This window comes from Marmota marmota, unplaced genomic scaffold, assembly GCF_001458135.2.
Source record: "Marmota marmota marmota unplaced genomic scaffold, marMar, whole genome shotgun sequence".
Lineage (NCBI taxonomy): Eukaryota > Metazoa > Chordata > Mammalia > Rodentia > Sciuridae > Marmota > Marmota marmota.
Window position 1 is genome coordinate 6,049,821 of NW_025999842.1, and position 21,066 is coordinate 6,070,886.

Below are 21,066 nucleotides of genomic sequence, written 5' to 3' on the forward strand. Positions count from 1 at the left end.
GGACTGAGCTTTCAGTAACACACATAACTGATTTCTTGCAATGCCCCAATATTTCTAACATAGGGACTATTGAGATCACTGCCCAGGGGCACTAAGTGTCCAGCCATTGACTCTGGCACTGCATTAACATAGGATTGACTTGTAGATGAAGTCTCCCCAACACACACAAGAGATGGTTGCTATGACTATTTAGAAAGGACCAGGTAGAGTCAGAAGCTCCCCTGCCCAACATGAAGGGGGATTTAAATAATGGACTGGTGAAGACTACAGAAGGTGGACACCAGTTCTGGCAAACATCAAACAGTAAAAAATATGAAAGTAGCATCAGTAAGTTTTCTTTGTTGTTCTCTGTTGGAGACAACCCACTCTCTTTCTCTCTTGAGAGTGTTCTTTGCTTAAGACTTACTTTCATTTATGACAAAATTCTCTTCTATATCCAACTCTGAATTTTCTTTTGTCAGGACACAAGAATAGAGGCTTGGAGCTGAGACCAGGACAAATGGCAGGTAGCTAATTATCAAAGAAAAGGAAACTGGTAGACAGCACTCCCCATTACCTGTTTGCTAACAACCTCTTGAGGAAGGGAAGGATCACTTTTTCCAACACAGGTAATCACCCTCTGGACAGCTCTCTTCCTGCCCTTTTGGTCACTGAGCAAGATAAGAGGAGGAGGGGGCATGAGAAGAAAGAAAACCTGAAATTTATAAAAGGGAAAAGACCTCCACTCCCTCTGGCACCAGCTCTGGACCTCCTCCTCTTGGGAGGAGTCTTTCCCTCCCTCCCTTCCTTTCTCCCTCCCTCCTCTCTCCCCCCTTCTCTCCCTACCCCCATCCTTAAAATAAAACTTCTGTTCTTGCCTCAGTGTTTCTCAGGTGTTTAATATTCAACACCTAGGGAACAAGGACCCAATCCTCACTGGTTTCAGAGAGTCATCTCCCACTTCACCTGTGACAAGTCCATTTATAATAGCATTACAAAAATGCAATTCATAGGAACATGTTTAACAAAATACATGTAAGACCTGGATGCTGGAAACCACAAAACCCTACTTTTTGAAAACCTCTGAATGATTTAAAACAGAGCCTAACAAACCACCTTGGTCTGTTTTGTTGTTGTGCTGGGGATCATACCCAGGACCTCCCACATGTTAGATGAGGGCTCTAGATGAGAGCTCCATTCCCAGCTCTACCTTGGTCTTTTTCAAAAAAAAAAAAAAAAAAAAAAAAAAACTGTATATGGAGCCTTCATCTAATGGAGTAGACTATAATAGGATATATAGAAAGTCTTAAAAGTTTTGAGGGTGCTGCACTTCTTTGGATCAATCAGAACAAAGACACTTTAAAATGAAAATATTTCTCTGGGTCCTCAACTTTCCACAGGCAGAAAGCAGGCTGAGAAGGTTAATTCAGTTGCTAAATAGACCATTTCTTATGGAAAAGAAAGGATAACTCAGAGGATAGTCCAGAGCCTAGAGGGCATAACCAAGAGCCTAAGAACAATATTTATAAAGAATAAGAATCTGTATGGAGAAAGGCACAGCTGTCTTGGATGTCCCAGCTTTCCTATATATCTCATTTAAAACTACTAACCCACAGGGTCATATACATTAATAAAATAGTAATTTTTAAGTTACTGAAAGGTGGTTTGTTACTGGAAAATTATGTTTTTGTAGGTGTGGTGATACTGTTAAGAAAGTGAAACTACATGAATTATCTGAATCAGAGTTTATTTTAAAGCCATTAGAAATGCTAAGCTCACACCTATTGTCCTGGTATAATTATTAACAACACTCTTTCATTCTGAGATTGTCATGGTTTGGCCAATACATCTTACTTGAAACATACTGCATAATGATAAGTGAAGGCTTTCTGGCTAGCTGGAAGTTAACATGTTAAATCACATAAATGTATTTCATATGAAATACAAAATCTGAAACCAAGTGTTGTTGTAAAACCCAGCTGTTCTTTAAGGCATAAAAACTTTAAACAATGTACTGGCAGGCTTCTGAGCAGCTGAGGTTGAAGTGCCAATGTGCTAGCTACTATTGATGCCAAAATAAAAAAATACTTTGTCCATGTCTGGAATGTATTTAGACTTATAAAATGTGAATTAGAAAAAAAATAAAGTTGAGAAAAAATGTCACATGTTCCCCTTCTCTTTTCTCCCATTCTTTCCCATGCTAATAATTAAAGTGAATACTATAAAGAAGTCTGGTTACAAGGTAAAGTCAATTACAAAGATTTATGAACAAGATAGAGCTTTTGAATTAAATCAGAAAATTATAATATCATTTCAATCATAACAATGTCCCTGTCAAAAATTACTGTTTAATTACTTATAACTATAATTAAGAACTTACAATAAGTCTTGAAAAGTAAGTGCAGTCTTAGAGACTTGGCTGACAAAAAGTTAATATATACCAAAAACACTTTAACAAGATCATTCAGTTTTTATAATGGCTCCATTGACCAATTAGCCTGGCATGAAAAAAAAATGATATTAAGAATTTCTTGTAGCCAGGAGTCAATGCTCAACAAATCTTTGATGGAGAATAAATTAAAATTTCAGTATGAAATAAGCATTTTCCCCCAAAGTATGATTATTTATTTATTTGTTTTTAATTTATAAAATACATGAATATATTCTCCTTAAAGAAGATAAGAACAAACCAGAAGATGAAGAGTAAAAAGGGCAAGTCCCTGGGCTGGGGTTGGGGCTCAGTGGTAGAACATTTGCCCAGCATGTGTGAGGCCCTGGTTCGATTCTGAGTACCACATATAAATAAAATAAAGCTCCACTGACAACTAAAAATATGTTTAAAAAATGGGGGGGGGGGGGGCACGTCCCCTTAAACACTCAGTCTCCATACGTTACTGAGGAAATCATGACAGAAATTGACTAATCTTTCATTCAATCTTTGTTCAAGCTAAGCAAGCACTTTTAAAAAGGTTAGATCTCCTTTAGCACTACGTGTCACACTAAATGCATGTTGCTTAAAAGACTTAAAAGACAAGCATGAGAGAAAGAAGATTATTAGGGGAAAAAAGAATAAAAAACAAAGCATGTGAAAATATAAGAGCTCAAAAAAGGAGATAAGGAGGGTATGTATTAGTAAGTATACTAATCATCTGATTTGTTAATACCATCCTACTTCCAGACCCTTGCATTTATATGCCTGAAGTATTCATTTATTTTAAGTTAACAGTAATCAATAATAGCAATTATCATAAACTCTCACATTGTTCTTGGCTCTCAAATTTCTACCTTCTAAAGTTTCTGAGAATTAAAAAAAATTCTCAATATTTTGTGTTATTTTATTTTTTAACATATAAAAGCAACATATACCTATCAGAAATATTTGAGAATACTAAAAAATAAAATTAAAACCAAAGAATACCAATAATCTCTACTGATTCACACCTACCCACCACTAATAATTTCATGTATATCCTTCTGGGTCCTCTTCTTTATGTCTATGCATGTATCATAGTATTTGTCCATATTTGGGAAAATACCATAGGCTATTTGATGACCCGTTTTCACAAAGGAATACATGGGGGAAAAGTTCTCATGCGAATAGAAAACATTCATATTGGAATGCTGTCCTCCTAAAAAGAATGAACAAATTAACCCCCTTGAGTGGTATATAGTAAACATGTCTATTTAGTTGTAATCTCCAGTAAAATATTATCATATATATTTGTGTGAAATATACATACAAACATAATAAAATATAGTAAATTCACATACATGTTTTTATATTTATATATGCAGAAGGCAGGCACAAAAATTTATCCAATAGTATTGATTTTCTTTATTGAACTTTTTTATTATGTTAATTGATTTTTATTTGGTCTTTTAGATATATATGACAGTAGAGTATATTTTGATATATTAAACATACATGGAGGATAACTTTTACCAATTAGGATCCCATTCTTGTGGTTGTACATGATGTGGAGTTTCACTGGTGGTATACTAATATGTGAACATAGGAAAGTTAGGTCCAATTCATTCTACTGCCTTTCCTGTCACTATCCCCCTGCCTTCCCTTCATTTACCTTTGTTTAATCCACTTGTTTGTTTGTTTTTGTTTTTGTTCTTTGGTACCAGGGATTGAAATCCCGAGTCACTCAACCACTGAGACATATCTCCAACCCTTTTTTGTATTTTATTTAGAGACAGTGTCTCACCAAGTTGCTTAGGGCTGAGTTGCTTTTGCTGAGTCTAGCTTTGAATCTGCATCGCCTCAGCCTCCCAAACCACTGGGATTACATGTGTGCACCACCACGCCTAGTCACTTGATAATTTATTTTTAACTCATACATCAAAACATTAAAATGGCACATATTAATGGGATACCATGTGATCTTTCAATATATGTATATATATCAAGTTAAGCATACGTATTTCCTCAAATTTTTATCATTTCTTTATGGTAAAAATAGTCAAATCCTTTGTTTTAGCTATTTGAAATACACAGCGCATTAATGTTATATGTTATAACCCTACTGTGCAATGGCACACCAGAACTTCTTATTAAGCTGTTTTTAAAATTTATTGACCATATTTCTTCCTTATTTGTAAACTATCTGCGTCCACATGTCCTTAAACAATTAACATTGGGCATTTGACATTTTTTTGTTCACTTGAAAGGGTCTCTATATGTTATAATACAGCTTTACATGCTATAACATGAATATTTCCCATATAAGCATTCATTTAAAATTTTTATTTATAATATACAGAAAATAATTTTCTTTGTTGCCACTTTCAAGTAAAAAAAAAACAGATTCCATAGAGAAATAATAAATATTTTTTGCTCTTTTGTTAATCAATAACATTAAGCAAAGCAACCATCACAGTCAAGTGTCTAAAGCAACATTTCTAAAATGTCAGAACACGTATGAGCCAGCATGACTGTTAAGAAGTGCTAAAAATTAAAATATCTGAAATTCAATTGTGATTCAGTATACCTGCAGTGGAATGTAGGATTCTCCACTCTTTTTTTTTTATAAATTTTTAATATTTATTTTTTAGTTCTCGGCGGACACAACGTCTTTGTTTATATGTGGTGCTGAGGATCGAACCTGGGCCGCACGCATGCCAGGCGAGCGCGCTACCGCTTGAGCCACATCCCCAGCCCAGGATTCTCCACTCTTAACATACACCCCTGGCAATTCTGAACTGGAAGGTCCATGGAATATATATATATATATTGAGAGCCACTCATTTAAAACTTTTATTCAGTTGAAATCAAACCACTCTACTTTGTAATAGGTTCTGTCTCATGTAAATAATTTTTCTGTTTTGGTCTATATAATGAATATTTCTAAAATATATCCCAAACTTCAAGGAGTTCCTGGCTAGTAATAGTGTTGAAAAAGTTAAGCTAATGATCCCATTCTTTTCTCAAGGCATTGGTGCAGTGTCGTGGAAAATAAATTCTTGATAAAATCCATTATCACCTTCTAATTTAGAGAAGGTGAGATAAGGGCTGGTAAAAACAAATATGAGACATTTCAAATCAAAAGCCTGTAATCTGAAGCATAGTCTTCTCTGCCCTGGCTTTACTATAACTCATTATAATGCAGGACTACTCACTTGAAGTGGCAGGCAATCTCCATAATGTAAAAGGATAAATGCTAGAAGTGAAGGGGAGAGTTGAGAAGGAGATGATGATATCCCACCCCTCCCCTAAAGATCTGCACACCTGAATCCCAAGAACCTGTAAAGACATTACCTTATGTGCCAAAACACACATACAGACATTATAGGGGTGAGTTCTAAAAATTAGAAAATCTTTCCTTGTTGAAGTCAGAAAAAGTGATCTAAGATAGAAGCAGAGAGATGCTGTTACACTGCTGGCTTTGAAAATGGATTAAAAGGGCCATGAAACAAGGAAGAAAGGCAGTCTAGAAACCAGAAAAAGGCAAAGAAACGCATTGTAGCACTAATGATACCTTGTATGATTTTAGCCTTTGCAGGCATGTATTGGACTTGTGACGTATAGAATGAAAAGGAAATACATTTATATTGTTTTAAGTCATTAAGTTTGTAGCAACTGTTATAGTAGTAATAGAAAACAAATACAAGCCACATTCTGAAGGGATGTAGAACATATATAGTAGAAAAATACGACAGAAAATATCTAACATTTCTTTTATTTTATTTCACTCAGTTCCTCTCAAACAGCTGATCCATGTCAAAAATGAAGAGTTCCTTCTGGAATAAAGGAGGAATCCTCCAAATGGGAAAGTTCAAGTCCTAATAACGATTCTATATCTAGACACACTGTACACATAGTCTAGAGGCCAGACAAAATAAAAACAGAAACAAAAAAGCTGTGACCTAGGGTAATGGGTTAATAAACAAAAAAATAACTGTGCAGACACAAATGTCTTTCTACTCATACTGCCATGATTTCTTAAAAGAGAGAGTGTTATAGGCTGAACTGTGTTCTCAAAATTCATATATCAAAATTCTAATGCCTCAGAATATACTGCAGACTTAGAGATAGGTCTTTAACAAGGTAATTAACTTAAATGTGATTATTACAGTTGGACTTAATCCAATAAGAGTGATGTCCTTATAAGAGGAAGAAATTAGGAAATAGGCATACACAGAAGGCGGCCATGTAAAGACACCTGAGGAAGATGGCCTTCTACAAGTCAAGGAAAAAAACTTACATGAAACCAAGCCTGCCAACACCTTGGTCTCAGACTATCAGTCTCCAGAACTGTGAGAAAATAAAATTCTGTTGTTTAGGCTACTCCATGTATGGTACTATAAAACAGCTCTAACTATTAGATCATGTAAATATGAAGGAATCCTCTAAGATCTAATAATGTCTAGGCAATCATGGAGAGGACACAAGGAACGCCTAATCATATTATTTTTGGTCAAATAACAAGCCTAGATGATGCTCAAATATTCAGGGAAAATAGACAAATAATACACACAATTTATATCAAAAGATTATGCAACAGCAAAAAAAAAGAGGACAAGGAAGAATTAAATATGCTCTCTTGACAGACAACTGAAGAAAATTTACATCATATAACAGAAGTAGATTTTACAATTGTTTAGATTTTAGCAATTGTTTCATAAGTAAATTAAAGAAAATGTAGACTGTGAAATAAGAGACAAAAAAACAAGATGAAAATATGAACACCTACTGAATTTACTGGTTAGTAAATTAACTCAAAAGAATTAAGTGTTTTTGTTTTTGTTTTGGGAACAGGATCTTGCTCTGCAGGCTGACATCCATCTCCTCGGGTGTAAGTGATCCACCAGCTTCAGCCTCCAAGTAGCTGAGACTATAGGTGTACATCATCACCCTGCCTGATTTGAAGAAGAGAACACTTTTATGGCTCAATTTCTGTGTCTTTTTTCTTTAAATTTTCTTATGAAAAGTTGCAGATTTAAAGGTAGTTAGGCAAATATGACTTTATAGAGAATGAGAACTAATTCCTTTTCTATTCTCATTGTTACTAGGCACAAAATTTATGATAAGAGGAAACTGCTTGTAATTTGCATTTTAATAGCATCTAGTTTTAATTCAAACATCTAGTATTGTTAGGTTATTCTGAATAAGAAACTAAGTGATGTTATCCACCCTTTTATATTTTTATTATGAAGTGTAACACTAGGTAAAGATTCACAAAGTGATGAGATTAAAAATCAGTGCAGGAACATTCTAACTAAAAGGATAAATGAAAAGAATAAAATTTCAGGATGAATGAGAAAGCTATAAGTTGGCAACTCGGTTCATTCAAGTATTTTTCTATCTTCTATCACATGTGACTTAAAGACCATAAACCTTAGCAAGAAAAGTGATGCAGTAGGCATCACAATCCCAGGCCTTAAATTATATTACAGAGATATAGTAACACAAATGGCATGGTATTGGCACAAAAAACAGACATGAATACCAAAGAACAGAATAGAAGGCACAGAGACAAACCCACATAAATACAGTTATATCATACTAAACAAAGGTGCCATAAGCATTCACTGGAGAAAAGATAGCTTCTTCAACAAAGGGTACAGGGAAAACTGGAAATCCATAAGTAGAAGACTGAAATTGAACTCATTTCACCCTACACAAAACTCAACTCTAAGTGGATCAAGGACCTAAACATTAGACCAGAGACCCTGTTTCTACTAGAAGAAAAAAAGTAAGTCCAATTCTACATGTCAGCTCAGGAACCATCTTCCTCAATAAGACTCCTAAAGTGCAAGAAGTAAAATCAAGAATCAATAAACAGGATGGTAAAAAGCTTCTTCACAGCAAAGAAAACAATCAAGAGCATGAACAGAGAACCGGCCACCTCCACCTAAAATAGAGCATTAATCTCCAGGATACACAAATAACTCAAAAAAGTTAACACCAAAAAAAAAAAAAAATCCACCAGTCAATAATGGGCAAAAGAACTGTACAGGTACTTCACAGAAGAAAAAATATGAATGGTCAACAAATATATGAAAAAATATTCAATATCTGTAGAAATTAGAGAAATGCAAATTAAAACCACACTGAAATTCCATCTCACTAGAGTCAGAATAGCAATTATTAAGAATACAAGTAACAATAAATGTTGGCAAAGATGTGGGGTAAAAAGTTCACTCATACATTGCTGGTGAACTGCAAATTTGTGCAGCCAATATGGAAAGCAGTATGGAGATTTCTTGGAAAACTGGAAATGGAACCACCTTGTGACCCAGCTATCCCACTCCTCGGTCTATACCCAAAGGACTTAAAAACAGCATACTACAGAGACACAGCCACATCAATGTTTATAGCAGCACAATTCACAATAGCTAAACTGTGGAACCAACCTAGATGCCCTTCAGTAGATGAATGGATAAAGAGAATGTGGTATATGTACACAATGGAATATTATTCAGCATTAAAAGAGAATAAAATCATGACATTTGCAGGTAAATGGATAGAGTTGGAGAATCTAATGCTAAGTGTATTTAGCCAATCCCAAAAAACCAAATGCTGAATATTTTCTCTGATAAGGAGGCTGATTCATAGTGGAGTTGGGAGGGAGAACATGGGAGGATTAGATGAACTCTAGATAGGGCAAAGGGGTGGGAGGGGAAGGAAGAGGCAGAGGGGTAGAAAAGATGGTGGAATGAGATGGACTATACTTTGTATACAACCATAGATATGAAAAGTTTTGCTCTATATGTATAATATGAATTGTAATGCATTCTTCTGTCACATATAATAAATTAGAATTTTAAAATGTGATATATATAACAAATTAGAATTTTAAAATGTGATATATATATATATATATATATATATATATATACACACACATACATATACACATACATACATACACACACACACATACACACACAATGGAATATTACTCAGCCATAAAGTAAAATGAAATTATAGCATTTGCCAGTGAATGGATAGAACTAGAAAATATAATGCTAAGTGAAATAATCCAGTCCCAAAAAACTAAAGACTGAATGGTCTCTCTGATATGTGGATGTTAACCCGTAACAAAGGAGGGTAGGGAGGGGAAGAACAGAAGTTAATTAGATTAGACAAAAGGGAAAGAAGGGAAGGGAGGGGGAATGGAAATAGCAAAGACAGTATAATGAAAGTCAGGTATAAGTCTCCTTTCTTCATACATGAATACAGAACCACTGTTAACTCCACATTATGTGCAACCACAAGAATGGGATCATAATTGGAATGCTTTGTACTCCATGTATATATGTCTAATACACTCTATTGTCATGTATATCTAAAACAAACAAAAATCCTCTACCTCAGGTTCAATACAGACTTTAGAATAAGATTTTGCACTGATCATATTTAGTAAGTCCTATGGATATTTTCTGCATAATGTGAAAACAATAATTTAAAAAACAAACTATAATATCTTAAAGAAACACACACACACATATACACACACAGAGTATGCACTTTTCAAAGCATCATAAAACACCAAGGGAGCTGATAAAAGAGTAAACACATTATAAATGGAGAAAGGAGAACAGAGAGAATAATTTTCTCATAAAGGTTGAGGGCCAGATTTGAGCAGAGAAGGAGAACCAAAAAAAAAAAAAAAAAAAAAAAACACTAAGAAGTTTATCCTTCTCTAAAACTACCCCAGTCCTTTAGTCCTAGCTCCCTCTCCCCAAACCCGTCATTTCTCAATCTGCAATAGTCCTTCCATCTTTGCTTTCAACATGTCCACTTCAAATGAACTCGGCTCTCTTCCCAGGTTTCTTAGAATCACATAAATCTTAACTAACTTCATGAAAATCTCTGCCGCATCCCCCACGGATCATCCTCTTCCCCTCCTTCCTCTCCCCACCAGGCCCATTCTTTCCTGCATTTGCTTTATCTCCAGAGAAATCCCAACAACCTTCAATAAGCTCATCTATCTTCCTTCATTCCATTCCACAGTTTTGGTTCAAACTATCACAGTTTTATTCGTTGCAAAGGCATGCCTAATTAGTAGACATGTCTCTCTGTCCTACCACCCAAGGGACCCACAGGATCATCTTAAAAACACACCATAACTTATTAACTTGTGGACAAGGCATTGGTATCCTTTGGTCTCTCAGATTTACCTGCCTTGGCCCAGCCACATGGAAATTCCCACCCATGTTTCCCACAGTCTCAGGCCTTTGAAGGTACCCTTAACTCCCCATGAGCCCCTGCTATCTTTCTTCTACTAGAAAATACACTTTCCTCATCCCTGAAGAATCAGATTCAAAATCTTGGCTTCCTCTCCGAGGCCAATTCTAACTTTCCGTCACCACGCCTCTCGCCAAGCCGTAACTCTACTCATCCATAAAGCAGAATGATTATTTTTTTAAAAATAATCCTCTCATTATATCCCTCTCCCCTCCACTGAACTGTGAGGTCTGTGAGCCCAAGACCTACATCTCATAATCCAAATCTTCCCTTTGTGATTAGCACAATACCTGGGGCATCATGAACACTGTAATAGATTCAGTGAATAAATAGAGTGTAGCTTAAAAATATATCTTTCTTCCTTGATTACAAGCATTTACTCCACAAAGGAAATGTGGTCTCCCCTGACATTGAAATGGTATTTTATTGAAGTAGCAGCCCCGTTGAGAAATATAAAAAGTGGGTAACATCTGCATTTGGATGTGCGTACATCTGTACTAAATTGTCATTTATGATGATCAAAAAGAAAGGGAGTGTAAGGAGTTTATGCTTTAAGACAGCCTATAAAAATAACCTAGATTGTGAATCTGCCATTTTAATTTTATCTTGGTTCCAACAAATATTTCTCTCTAAATGCTTTGCCCTCCTAAAGAGTGCTGATAAGCTCTCCAAACAGATCTCCCGACTCCTCGAATTTCTAAGCCTTTGATTTGAGTTCTTAGTAAATGCTAAATGATAAGAATAATACTCGATGATATTTGTGAAGTTCTGGAAATACTCCTTTGCATCTAATTTTCATTTTCCTAGACTTAATATATATTAGCATTTCAATGATTCACTTCAAGAATTTTTTTTTAACTTCAAGAATTCCAATCCTTTCAATTCTATGAAAGGATTGAGTGCCTGTTGTATCCCAGGCTTTGTATTGGGTGCTGGTGATTCTGTAATGCTTAAGTCAAAGTATTTAGCCTTAAGAAGTTCTATGTCTAAGCCAGAGATTTAAAGAAATACTATTTTAATAATGCTCATAGCAAAGGAAGACTATTTAACTTTGGAGGCCAAGACTAGACGGACTGTTGGGAAGGTGGGTGACAGAGTTGGGTTCAGAAAGCGGTGGCTTTTGAACTGGGCTTTGAAGACTAAGTAGGAGTTTTCCACTGTGTGGGATAAGAAAAAATTCAAAGGATTGTGATGTTTCTACAAAATCATTACAGCTGATTTCAAACAAGTCCAGGAGAACAAGGCTAGGAAAGAATAGGAAGGAGATGTGGAGGAGATGATGTGATTGGGAAAGAGAAAAAAAAATTCTCCTTTTGGCCCTTTTGCTCTTGTTTCATTGTCTTTGAGGCTATAGGAAAAAATAGTTTGTGAGGGCCGCTTTGATGTGTATGAATTATTCATCATTAAGAAGTCAGACAGCTGACACTAGCTCTTGTTCAAGCGACTGAGGGTCTCAAGGCCCCCAGGAAGAGCAGTGCACTCTACCCTGATCGAGGGTCATCTGCATGGGCGGGAGGCCATGGTCAGCCTCTCCCCACCACCGATGCAAATCGGAGGACCCTTTGATAGCCTTTGTGTCCTGTCGTCTCTCTCCTCTCTTATTTTAGGATGAAAACCGCTTGTCATTGGGGACACAGTCACGCACACACACACACAACTGCCCAAGTCTGTGGGCTTCTTGCTTCATTANTGGGGGGCGGCTCTGCCCCTCAGCAGGCCGCTGGGCCTGCTCTGTGGATGGTCACAGTTCCCTCTACCTTGCCAGCGCAGGGGGAGGGGGCGGCTCTGCCTCTCAGCAGGCAGCTGCTCCTCTTCTCAGAATAAACTTAAAATGCAAGAATTGGTGCCATTTTTTAAAGTACATAGCTGTCTTATAAACCTAAAATATTTACCTCATTTTCTGTACCCACATCCAGAATGATAGGCAGACACTGTTGAGGATCCACTCCTCCACAAGCTGTATATAGTGCCAATTTACCCACAGGGATGCCCATTCCATTACAGCCAAGATCTCCCAGGCCAAGAATACGCTCTCCGTCAGTCACCACAATAGCCTAGAGAAAAAAAGAAAATTAATCTATTATGAGAGTTTTCCAAATTCTGGGACACAACTTCCGGTCTCTTTTTCTTAAATTAATATTAAAAATTGAGCTGTTAGAAAACAAACAGAGGCCAGCTTTGGTGGCGCATGCCTGTAATCACAGCAACTTGAGAGGCTAAGTTTGATGTCAGCCTCAACAATTTAGCAAGGCCCTATGCAACTTAGCAAAACCTTGTCTCAAAATAAAAAATAAAAAGGGCTGGGGATATGACTCAGTGATTAAGCACCCCTGCATTCAATCACTGGTGCCAAAAAAAAGTAAAGAAAAGAAAAGAAAACATAAATTGAATATATCTGGAAAAATTTTGTAATGGCTATTGTGCAAGAATGGGGAAAATAAATTTAATTTAAACACATTTAAATATTTTATATATGCATACTTAATTAGGTTACTGAAGAACGAAGAGAAGGTGTACACATAAAGATTCAAAGATTCCAAACAATTTAGTCTTCAATTAAGAGGGGCAAATGGAAAAAGTACAGGAAAATAAGAGCTCATATTGGGAATCAAAGTGAAATTTAGGTTAGCTTTGAAACTAGTCATATTCATTTTGAGTACAATTACAGTATAGTGCTCAAAGTTAAGTACTACACGATTGCTAGATAAACTGAAGAAGTTATGACTCTCTCTGAAATGCTCTGATGTTAATTTATATATCCTGGCACCATTCTTCTGTTTTCTCATAATTTTGACCCATCCTCTTTAATTCCTATAACCCCTTTGTGTTTGTTTTTGTTTTTGTCTTAATTTTTAAAAATACCTTTATTTTATTTATTCATTTTTATGTGGTGCCAAGGATCAAACCCAGTACCTAGTACATGCTAGGCAAACGCTCTACCACTGAGCCACACCACAGCCCATCCTTGATATAGTTCCACTATCTTTGAAACATGGCCAGTATTGTCTGCTACATCTATAACCTGATCATCTTCCATTAGACTTGGTAAATTTTGTTTGGCTTATTTCTAGTTACCTTGAGTGTTTACGAAGCACACACTTTAATTATGTGGAGAATTTGTTCTATATAATTTAATATCATCATAATGTACCTAACATGTTTATTCTGTGATTTGTGGCCATTAAATGAATTTAAGCAAAACTAATTTTTTTTTCTTTCCCTGAACCAGAAAACCCAGGGTGCTCTACCACTGAACTATATCCCCAGCTCCTTTTTCAGTTTTATTTTGAGATAGGGTTTCACTAAGTTTCCGAGGCTGGCCTCAAACTTGTGATTTTCTTGTTTCAGGCTTCTTAGTAACTGGAATTACAGGTGTGGCCCACCACTCCCAGCTTAAGCAGAGACTAATCCTATGAAAAACAATTTTACAAAATGCTACACTCATATTATCCATGAAACCTTGAAAATATCAATTATTTGTCTTGGATAAAGCAGTGATTTAAACCTGTTTCTTTGTAAAATGGGAATCATAAATGTACTTTGCAGAGTAGCTGTATAAAATTAGGAACCAACTCTTTTGCTCATCACTGTACACTAACATCTAGTACAGCAAGTAGCAAACAATAAAAAAGCAATAAGTATGTTGATTGAATAAATCTACAATTCCATAAAATGAAATCATGATACATAAAAAACTTACCACAGTACCTGATACACTACAAATTCTAAATACATATGTGTGTATACACAATATGTATATATATAGCTATTATTACTATAATCAGAACTAATGTATATAGTCAGCATTTTAGAAGTAAGGAGGAATCTAGAGTACATTCTTTCTACTCCTCTAATTTTACAGATTAGGAAATTGAAGATCCCAGAACTGAAATAATTTGCTCAAAATGAGTTACCTAATTAGCACCAAAGGACTAGAACCTGGGTATTTTCACTCTTAGTACAGTGATTTTCCACCCTATTATGTTGCAGAATATATTTTTAAATACACTCTTGAGCTCTATTTAATATCCTATTTACCTATATTATGCCACTTTTTATAAATTACTTTAAAAATAAATATATTTGACAAGTAAGAATTATTTTTACATATTATACATAGTTCACCTTTGAAAAAATTTTCCCTAACTGCAATGAGTTATGGAAAAATATTGGTTATGCTTTTTTGGAGAAGAGAATCTGGTATCACTAGATTAACTCAACTCTGACTTACAGCAAAAAAGATAAAACAATAGGGCTGAAGTTGTAGCTCAGTGCTAGAGCGCCTACCTCCTATGTATGAGGCATTGGGTTCAATCCTCAGCACCACATAAAAATAAATAAATAAATAAATAAATAGGCATGCATACAAATAAATAAATAAAATAAAAAGGTATTGTGTTCATCTGCAATTAAATATTTTTAAAAATATAAAACAAATATTAGAGAACTATAACTTTGCTTTTTAAATTAAACTCAACTTTGTAATCTCCATATACTTCATATGTATATTTAATTGATATTGTTTTATTGATTATTATCATAGAGGTACTTTTATATATCATTGATAATACTTTTGTGAATGTGTTCCTTATACAAGAAAATTCCAGTTAGCCTGTCTATACTTATACATATTTTTATGCTTTATAAGAAGAGTACCATTGTAATATAAATTAATTATGGCCTGAATAATTTAAATATTACATTACAGGTTTTATTAAACACACTTAAACTCAGATTGTTGCATCTTATCATTTTCTTCAGTTTCAAATTTTTTGAAAAATATATTTTAAGAAATAAAAACCTGTTTGTTTTTTAAGGATTTTTTTGTTTTTCTTCATTTTTTTATTTGTTCTTGTTAGATATACAGGACAGGTAGGGTATATTTTGACATTCATTCATTTTTGATAGTACATCTACGTTAAATTAAATGTATGTCTTGATGTGGGAGTGTGGCTCAATGGTAAAGCTCTTGCCTAGCATGTTTGAACCCTGGTTTGATTCTCAGCACGACATAAAATAAATAAATAAAATAAAGATATTGTGTCCTTCTCAAACTAAACATATTTTTAAAAAAAGATATGTACGTCTTAAAGTCAAAAGAATCATTATTTTCCATTTTTCATAACGTTTATTCTCTAACCTGTTCTCTCATCTAGCACTATTATTTAATTATATAAAATACAGGACATAAATTACATATAAATAGTAGTTTGAAAAGTTTTTTAAATAGGTTTAGAGGCATTTACTGTTTTATCTTAGTTTATGCCTTTTATAAGAAACATACATTAATATCATTAATTTATAAATATTTCAATATTAAAGAGTATATTTGAGTAGTGAAAAATTCTGAGATAAAATGTGTTTGTCATACAGGCAGTTTATCATTAAATTAGCATTCTCTTGCTCTTGTTTTTACCAACTTTGTCTCCTCTTAAGAAAAATAAAGCAGTTAGATATTTTTTATAAAGTAATCAAGTCACATAATCAGGATTCATCTCAATAAGACAACCACAATTCTATCAATGAAATCTATGTTTCAGAAATCACATCTCCACCCCAAAATATAAAGTACTATCTGGGAAATACCTCCATAGAAACTATTAGCATGAAATATGGAGGCACTCTTCCTGCCTCTATCCTTTCTGTTCCTTCCCAGAGCCTGTTTCCCACCTAGCTCACTACATATAGAACCCTTCCTCTTTTCTTGCTCTCTAGAAACCCTGTGGGGTTTTTATTTTGTTCCTGATAAGCAGATTTCTCTCTGCTTCCTAATTGACTTGAACTGCTTTCCTCTGCCACACCCTTTATGATGTTTTGCCTTACCTAGGGCACAGAGCAATGGAGTTAGCCAACTATGGACTCAGACCTCTGAAACCATGAAGGCAAAAAACCTTTTCATCTTCTAAAATTGTTCTTGTTAGGTCTTTTGGTTGCAGCAACAAAAAAGCTGACAGAAACAGTGGTACTTGGGATTGAACCCAAGGGTACTCTACCACTAAGCTACATCCACAACACTTTCTATTTTGAGACAAGAGTCTTGCTGAGTTGCACAGGCCGGCCTCTAACTTGAGATCCTCCTGCCTCAGACTCCCAAAATGCTGGGATTATAGGTGTGTGCCTTCATTCCTAATTGACTTGTTGATATGTAAAATTCTCTAAATTTCTAGTTAAAATGTAAATAGCCTTTTTAGATGATCACACATTTTTTCTTTACAAAATTAACACATTTCTTAGAATAGCTGAAAAGAACAGGATCCGTGGACAGGTCAATCTGGAAGTTAGAAGAAAAGTTGAAGGAGCAACTTAGGTGGGGAAAATGAAAACAGTGGGGAGATTAGAAATAGTGAAAAATACTTAATGAGGTTGACTAGCAAAAGCCTTAGAGAGCCAAATTAAATGATTCCAGCCACAAATGCTTGGACAAAATCATTAAAGGAGTCACTTGAAAAGCCAGAGCAAACAGAGGCTCTCCTCTAAAAAATATTGATCTATTTAATCTTAATCCTAAAAGACATAACATTGCTTGGCATCCCACAGAAAGGAAAACTGGAGCCAAACGGAGAACAAATATACCTCATCTCCCTTAGACAAGGAAAGTGTTTTAGGATTATGTTTAATATCAGAGCCTCTGGGGGACAGATCTGCAACTTGTACTCAATTCCCCCCAGATCACACATTGCTCATGCATTAACAAGTAACCTATAAGTGCCTTCCTTTCCTCACTTAATTATCATGATAATTGTAAGAGGTAATCCATTACAAGGTTTCAAACACAAAGCTACCAAATTTCAGATACTACTATTACTTTTATTGTCATTAGCTCAAACAAAGAAAGAAGTTGGATGACCTACTTACTTACTTAATCTGAATTAACAGATTTCTTTTGGCAACTTGGATCCTCTAAGTGGATGGTTAAATGCAGCACATAAGAGTTTGCTTATTCAGATGTATCTTCAACATATATATTATCACTTATAATAAACAAAGAAATACTAAGAAACGATACACAAAGAATAAGGAAACAGTACTAAATAGATTCAGAATAAAATTAATCCATTATGCAAAATTCAAAGGGCTATAAATTAAGTGATTCCCACTGAAAAATTCAGTGAATGCTACCTAATACCATGAGAATTATCAATATGATCTAACTATTTCATGGGACAGACAAGAGAACAAATAAATTGCCTCAATGGAAAAATTTGATAACTTACTTTGATGACATCTTCTGGCCAAGCATTAAGAATTGAAGCAATATGCCCTCGATCATGGATACTAATAAAGAGACCTCTGAGAAGAAAAAGAAAGGTAACTTTAATTTTCTTAGGCCTGTCAAACTATACTGGACATTAATATTTTTAAAGTTTATTAATATATATCCATTGTGATTAAACTAGTGAAAATTATTTCTTTTAAAAACTAAGAGCTAGGAGTCTTATAAGTAAAAAAGAAGGCACTTTAATATATTGACATCTACATTTTAAGGTAAGTTTATTCTTTGGGGGGGGGGGTCAAACACAGGGGTGCATTACTACTAAATTATATCTCCTTTTTTTTTTTTTTAATTTTGAGACAGGGTCTCACTAAGTTGCTGAGACTGACCTCAAACTTGTGGTCCTCCCTTCTTAGCCTCCCAGATTGCTGGGATTACAGGCATGCATCACAGCATTCAGATAATTATTTAAAAAATATCTAACAAACATTTTTAAATATATAGCATATTTTAAATATTTTCATTAAATAATTCACTGCTTTCACACAGAGAATTTAAGGAGCATTATCTATACCACAAATAGATTCTTTTAGTCTTTTATTGAATAATATATACAAAAGCATTTTAAAAAATAACATGAAGCACACCTAAATAGGTATTTCCAGCATATATTCCATTTATTACATTTTCACACATGCAGATGATAACATGTATGGCTAAGGGCTAGAGTTGTGCTCAGTGGTAGAGTGCTTACCTAGCATTGGGTTCCATCCTCAGCACCATATTTAAATAAATAAATAAATAAATAAAGGTATTGTGTCCATCTACGACTATAAATAAATAAATAAATAAATAGGCTAAAATGACTTACTAATGCCGAACAGTTCCTTCATGCAAAGCCCACTTGATTCTTTCATTTGTGGCTTGAGATGGTATTTGCAATTCATGATATTTAAACTCTCACCTGTAGTCTTTAAACTACCTGCCCTCTCCATGTCCTATGAAAGCTTTACAAGTAACTTCACAAATTAAAGCACAGAAATCTTTTAAAAATGCAAATACATTATCCTCATTTAAAAGTTTCACTTTACATACTATGGTTATATTTGCATTCCCATATTTATAGCAGCATAATTCACAATAGCCAAATTACAGAACCAACCTAAGTGTCCATCAACAGATGACTATATAAACAAAATGTGAGATGCATAACATACACAATGGAACTTTATTCAGCCATAAGAAGAATAAAATTATGTCATTTGCAGGAAAATGGATGGAACTAAAGAACATTATGCTAAGTGAGATTAACCAGACTCAGAAAGTCATGGGTCATATGTTTTCTCTCATACAAGGAAGCTAGAGAGATAAAAGGGAAAGAAAATGGACCTCAGAATATAAAACAGAGACCAACAGACTAAAAGAAGGGTCTGGGGAAGTAACAAAGAAGAGAGGAGAGGAAATAAAGTAAGAGTATGAAGGAAAGAAACAGATCAAATTGAGAGTGGTACATGTATAAATATAGCATAATGAATTCTATTATTATATGAAACTATAATGCAGCAATAAAAAGTAAATTTTTAAAAGTTTTGCTTTAGTATTTTTATAACTCAAAACAGAACAACAAATGTATAGTTTAATGAATTGTTATAAGATAAACACCTTTTTACATAATGCCAGTTTAATCAAGGGCAATCTTGCCAGCTACCCAGAAACCATCTGTTTTTCTCCCAATCAAAAACTCTTCCCTTCTAAGAGTGACTACTCTCTTAACCTTTGTGGTATAATTTTCTTGATAGTCAATAGTTTTATCACTCAAATCATACAATATCCCTATGCACTGTTGTTTTAATTTGTACAATAGAGTTGGCAATAATCTAAATTTTGCTGATAACATTCCTATGATATAGAATAGCATGTTACTCTTTTTCAGCATTTCTTGAAAAATTTTTAGTTGGATCCAGAGACAATATGGTTCATGTTCAATTTTTTGTGCAAGACACTTAATGGATTCATCTTACCTGAAGAGACGGTAATTGGAAGTCCTTTTTGTGACATTAGCAGTCATTGATGCTTAATGTTTAAATTCACTAACTCATTAGTGTTTACAAAAGGATGAGATTCCAATTCTATCATTCATTATTTATATACTGGAAATTTCTTTAAAGAGAAATTATACCATATTTGGTTCCCCAAGGGTATAGTTGATATAGGAAAAAGTAAATGCTTGAATCTCTCCTTATCAGTTTTTAACTGATAGAGGTAGTTTACTAGAATTCTTCAAGGATTTCCACTTAGTTATTATTGGTGGAAGTATTATATGGGTATATAATTGTGTGCTGACATAAACATGTGTGTCTGTGGGCTTTTAAAATATTTATGTTTTAGTTGTAGTTGGACACAATACCTTTATTTTATTTATTTATTTTTATGTGGTGCTGAGGATAGAACCCAGGGCCTGCATATGCAAGACAAGCACTCTACCACTGAGCTACAACCCCAAGCCCTGTGGTTTTTTGGTTCTGCTTTTTTGGGGACCAGCATAAACTCAAGGTTTAAATATATTTGATGTGTTTTAATTCATCATATATATTTTCTTTATTGATACTCAAATTGTCCCATCTTTCTCAAGTAGAAGAATCATGTTGTCTTGAATCCTTTTGATAGGTCTATTGTAGTTTTTAATAGCTTCCTTGCTTTCTATTATAATAAGATGTTCTAAATTAATTTTGAAAATGTTCTGCCCCAGGCCAAAAATAAGTTATTCCTCTAAGAAGCCCAGGGTTCTCTAAGCAGAGAAGTGTTTATTCAAAACAACAACCTAAGTAATAGTGATGTCTACTGTTACTATTTGACCAAAACGTTGTTAGGAAAAAACCAAAACAAAAAAAAATGTTTATAAGATTGACTTTCTATTGATTCCTCAGGTTGGCACTTTTCCCAAGTATTCCACTACTATTTCTTTTTTTTTTTTTTTAATTTTTATTGTTGGTTGTTCAAAACATTACATAGTTCTTGATATATCATATTTCACACTTTGATTCAAGTGGGTTATGAACTCCCATTTTTACCCCGTATACAGATTGCAGAATCACATCAGTTACACATCCATTGATTTACATATTGCCATACTAGTGTCTGTTGTATTCTGCTGCCTTTCCTATCCTCTACTATC

The 21,066-nt window shown here is 34.4% G+C and overlaps 1 protein-coding gene across 3 annotated transcripts in view; it reads right to left on the bottom strand.

Annotated features, from left to right (window-relative positions):
- Nucleotides 1-21,066, bottom strand: part of Me1 (malic enzyme 1) — a 156,297-nt gene that overhangs the window by 85,450 nt on the left and 49,781 nt on the right. For all 3 annotated transcript variants that reach the window (XM_048803025.1, XM_015499056.2, XM_048803078.1), the window contains 2 exons: nt 17,893-17,968; nt 12,571-12,732 (listed from right to left, as the gene is read on the bottom strand). In XM_048803025.1, the coding sequence (XP_048658982.1) occupies nt 12,571-12,732; nt 17,893-17,968 (238 nt within the window). The remainder of the gene's footprint in view (nt 1-12,570; nt 12,733-17,892; nt 17,969-21,066) is intronic.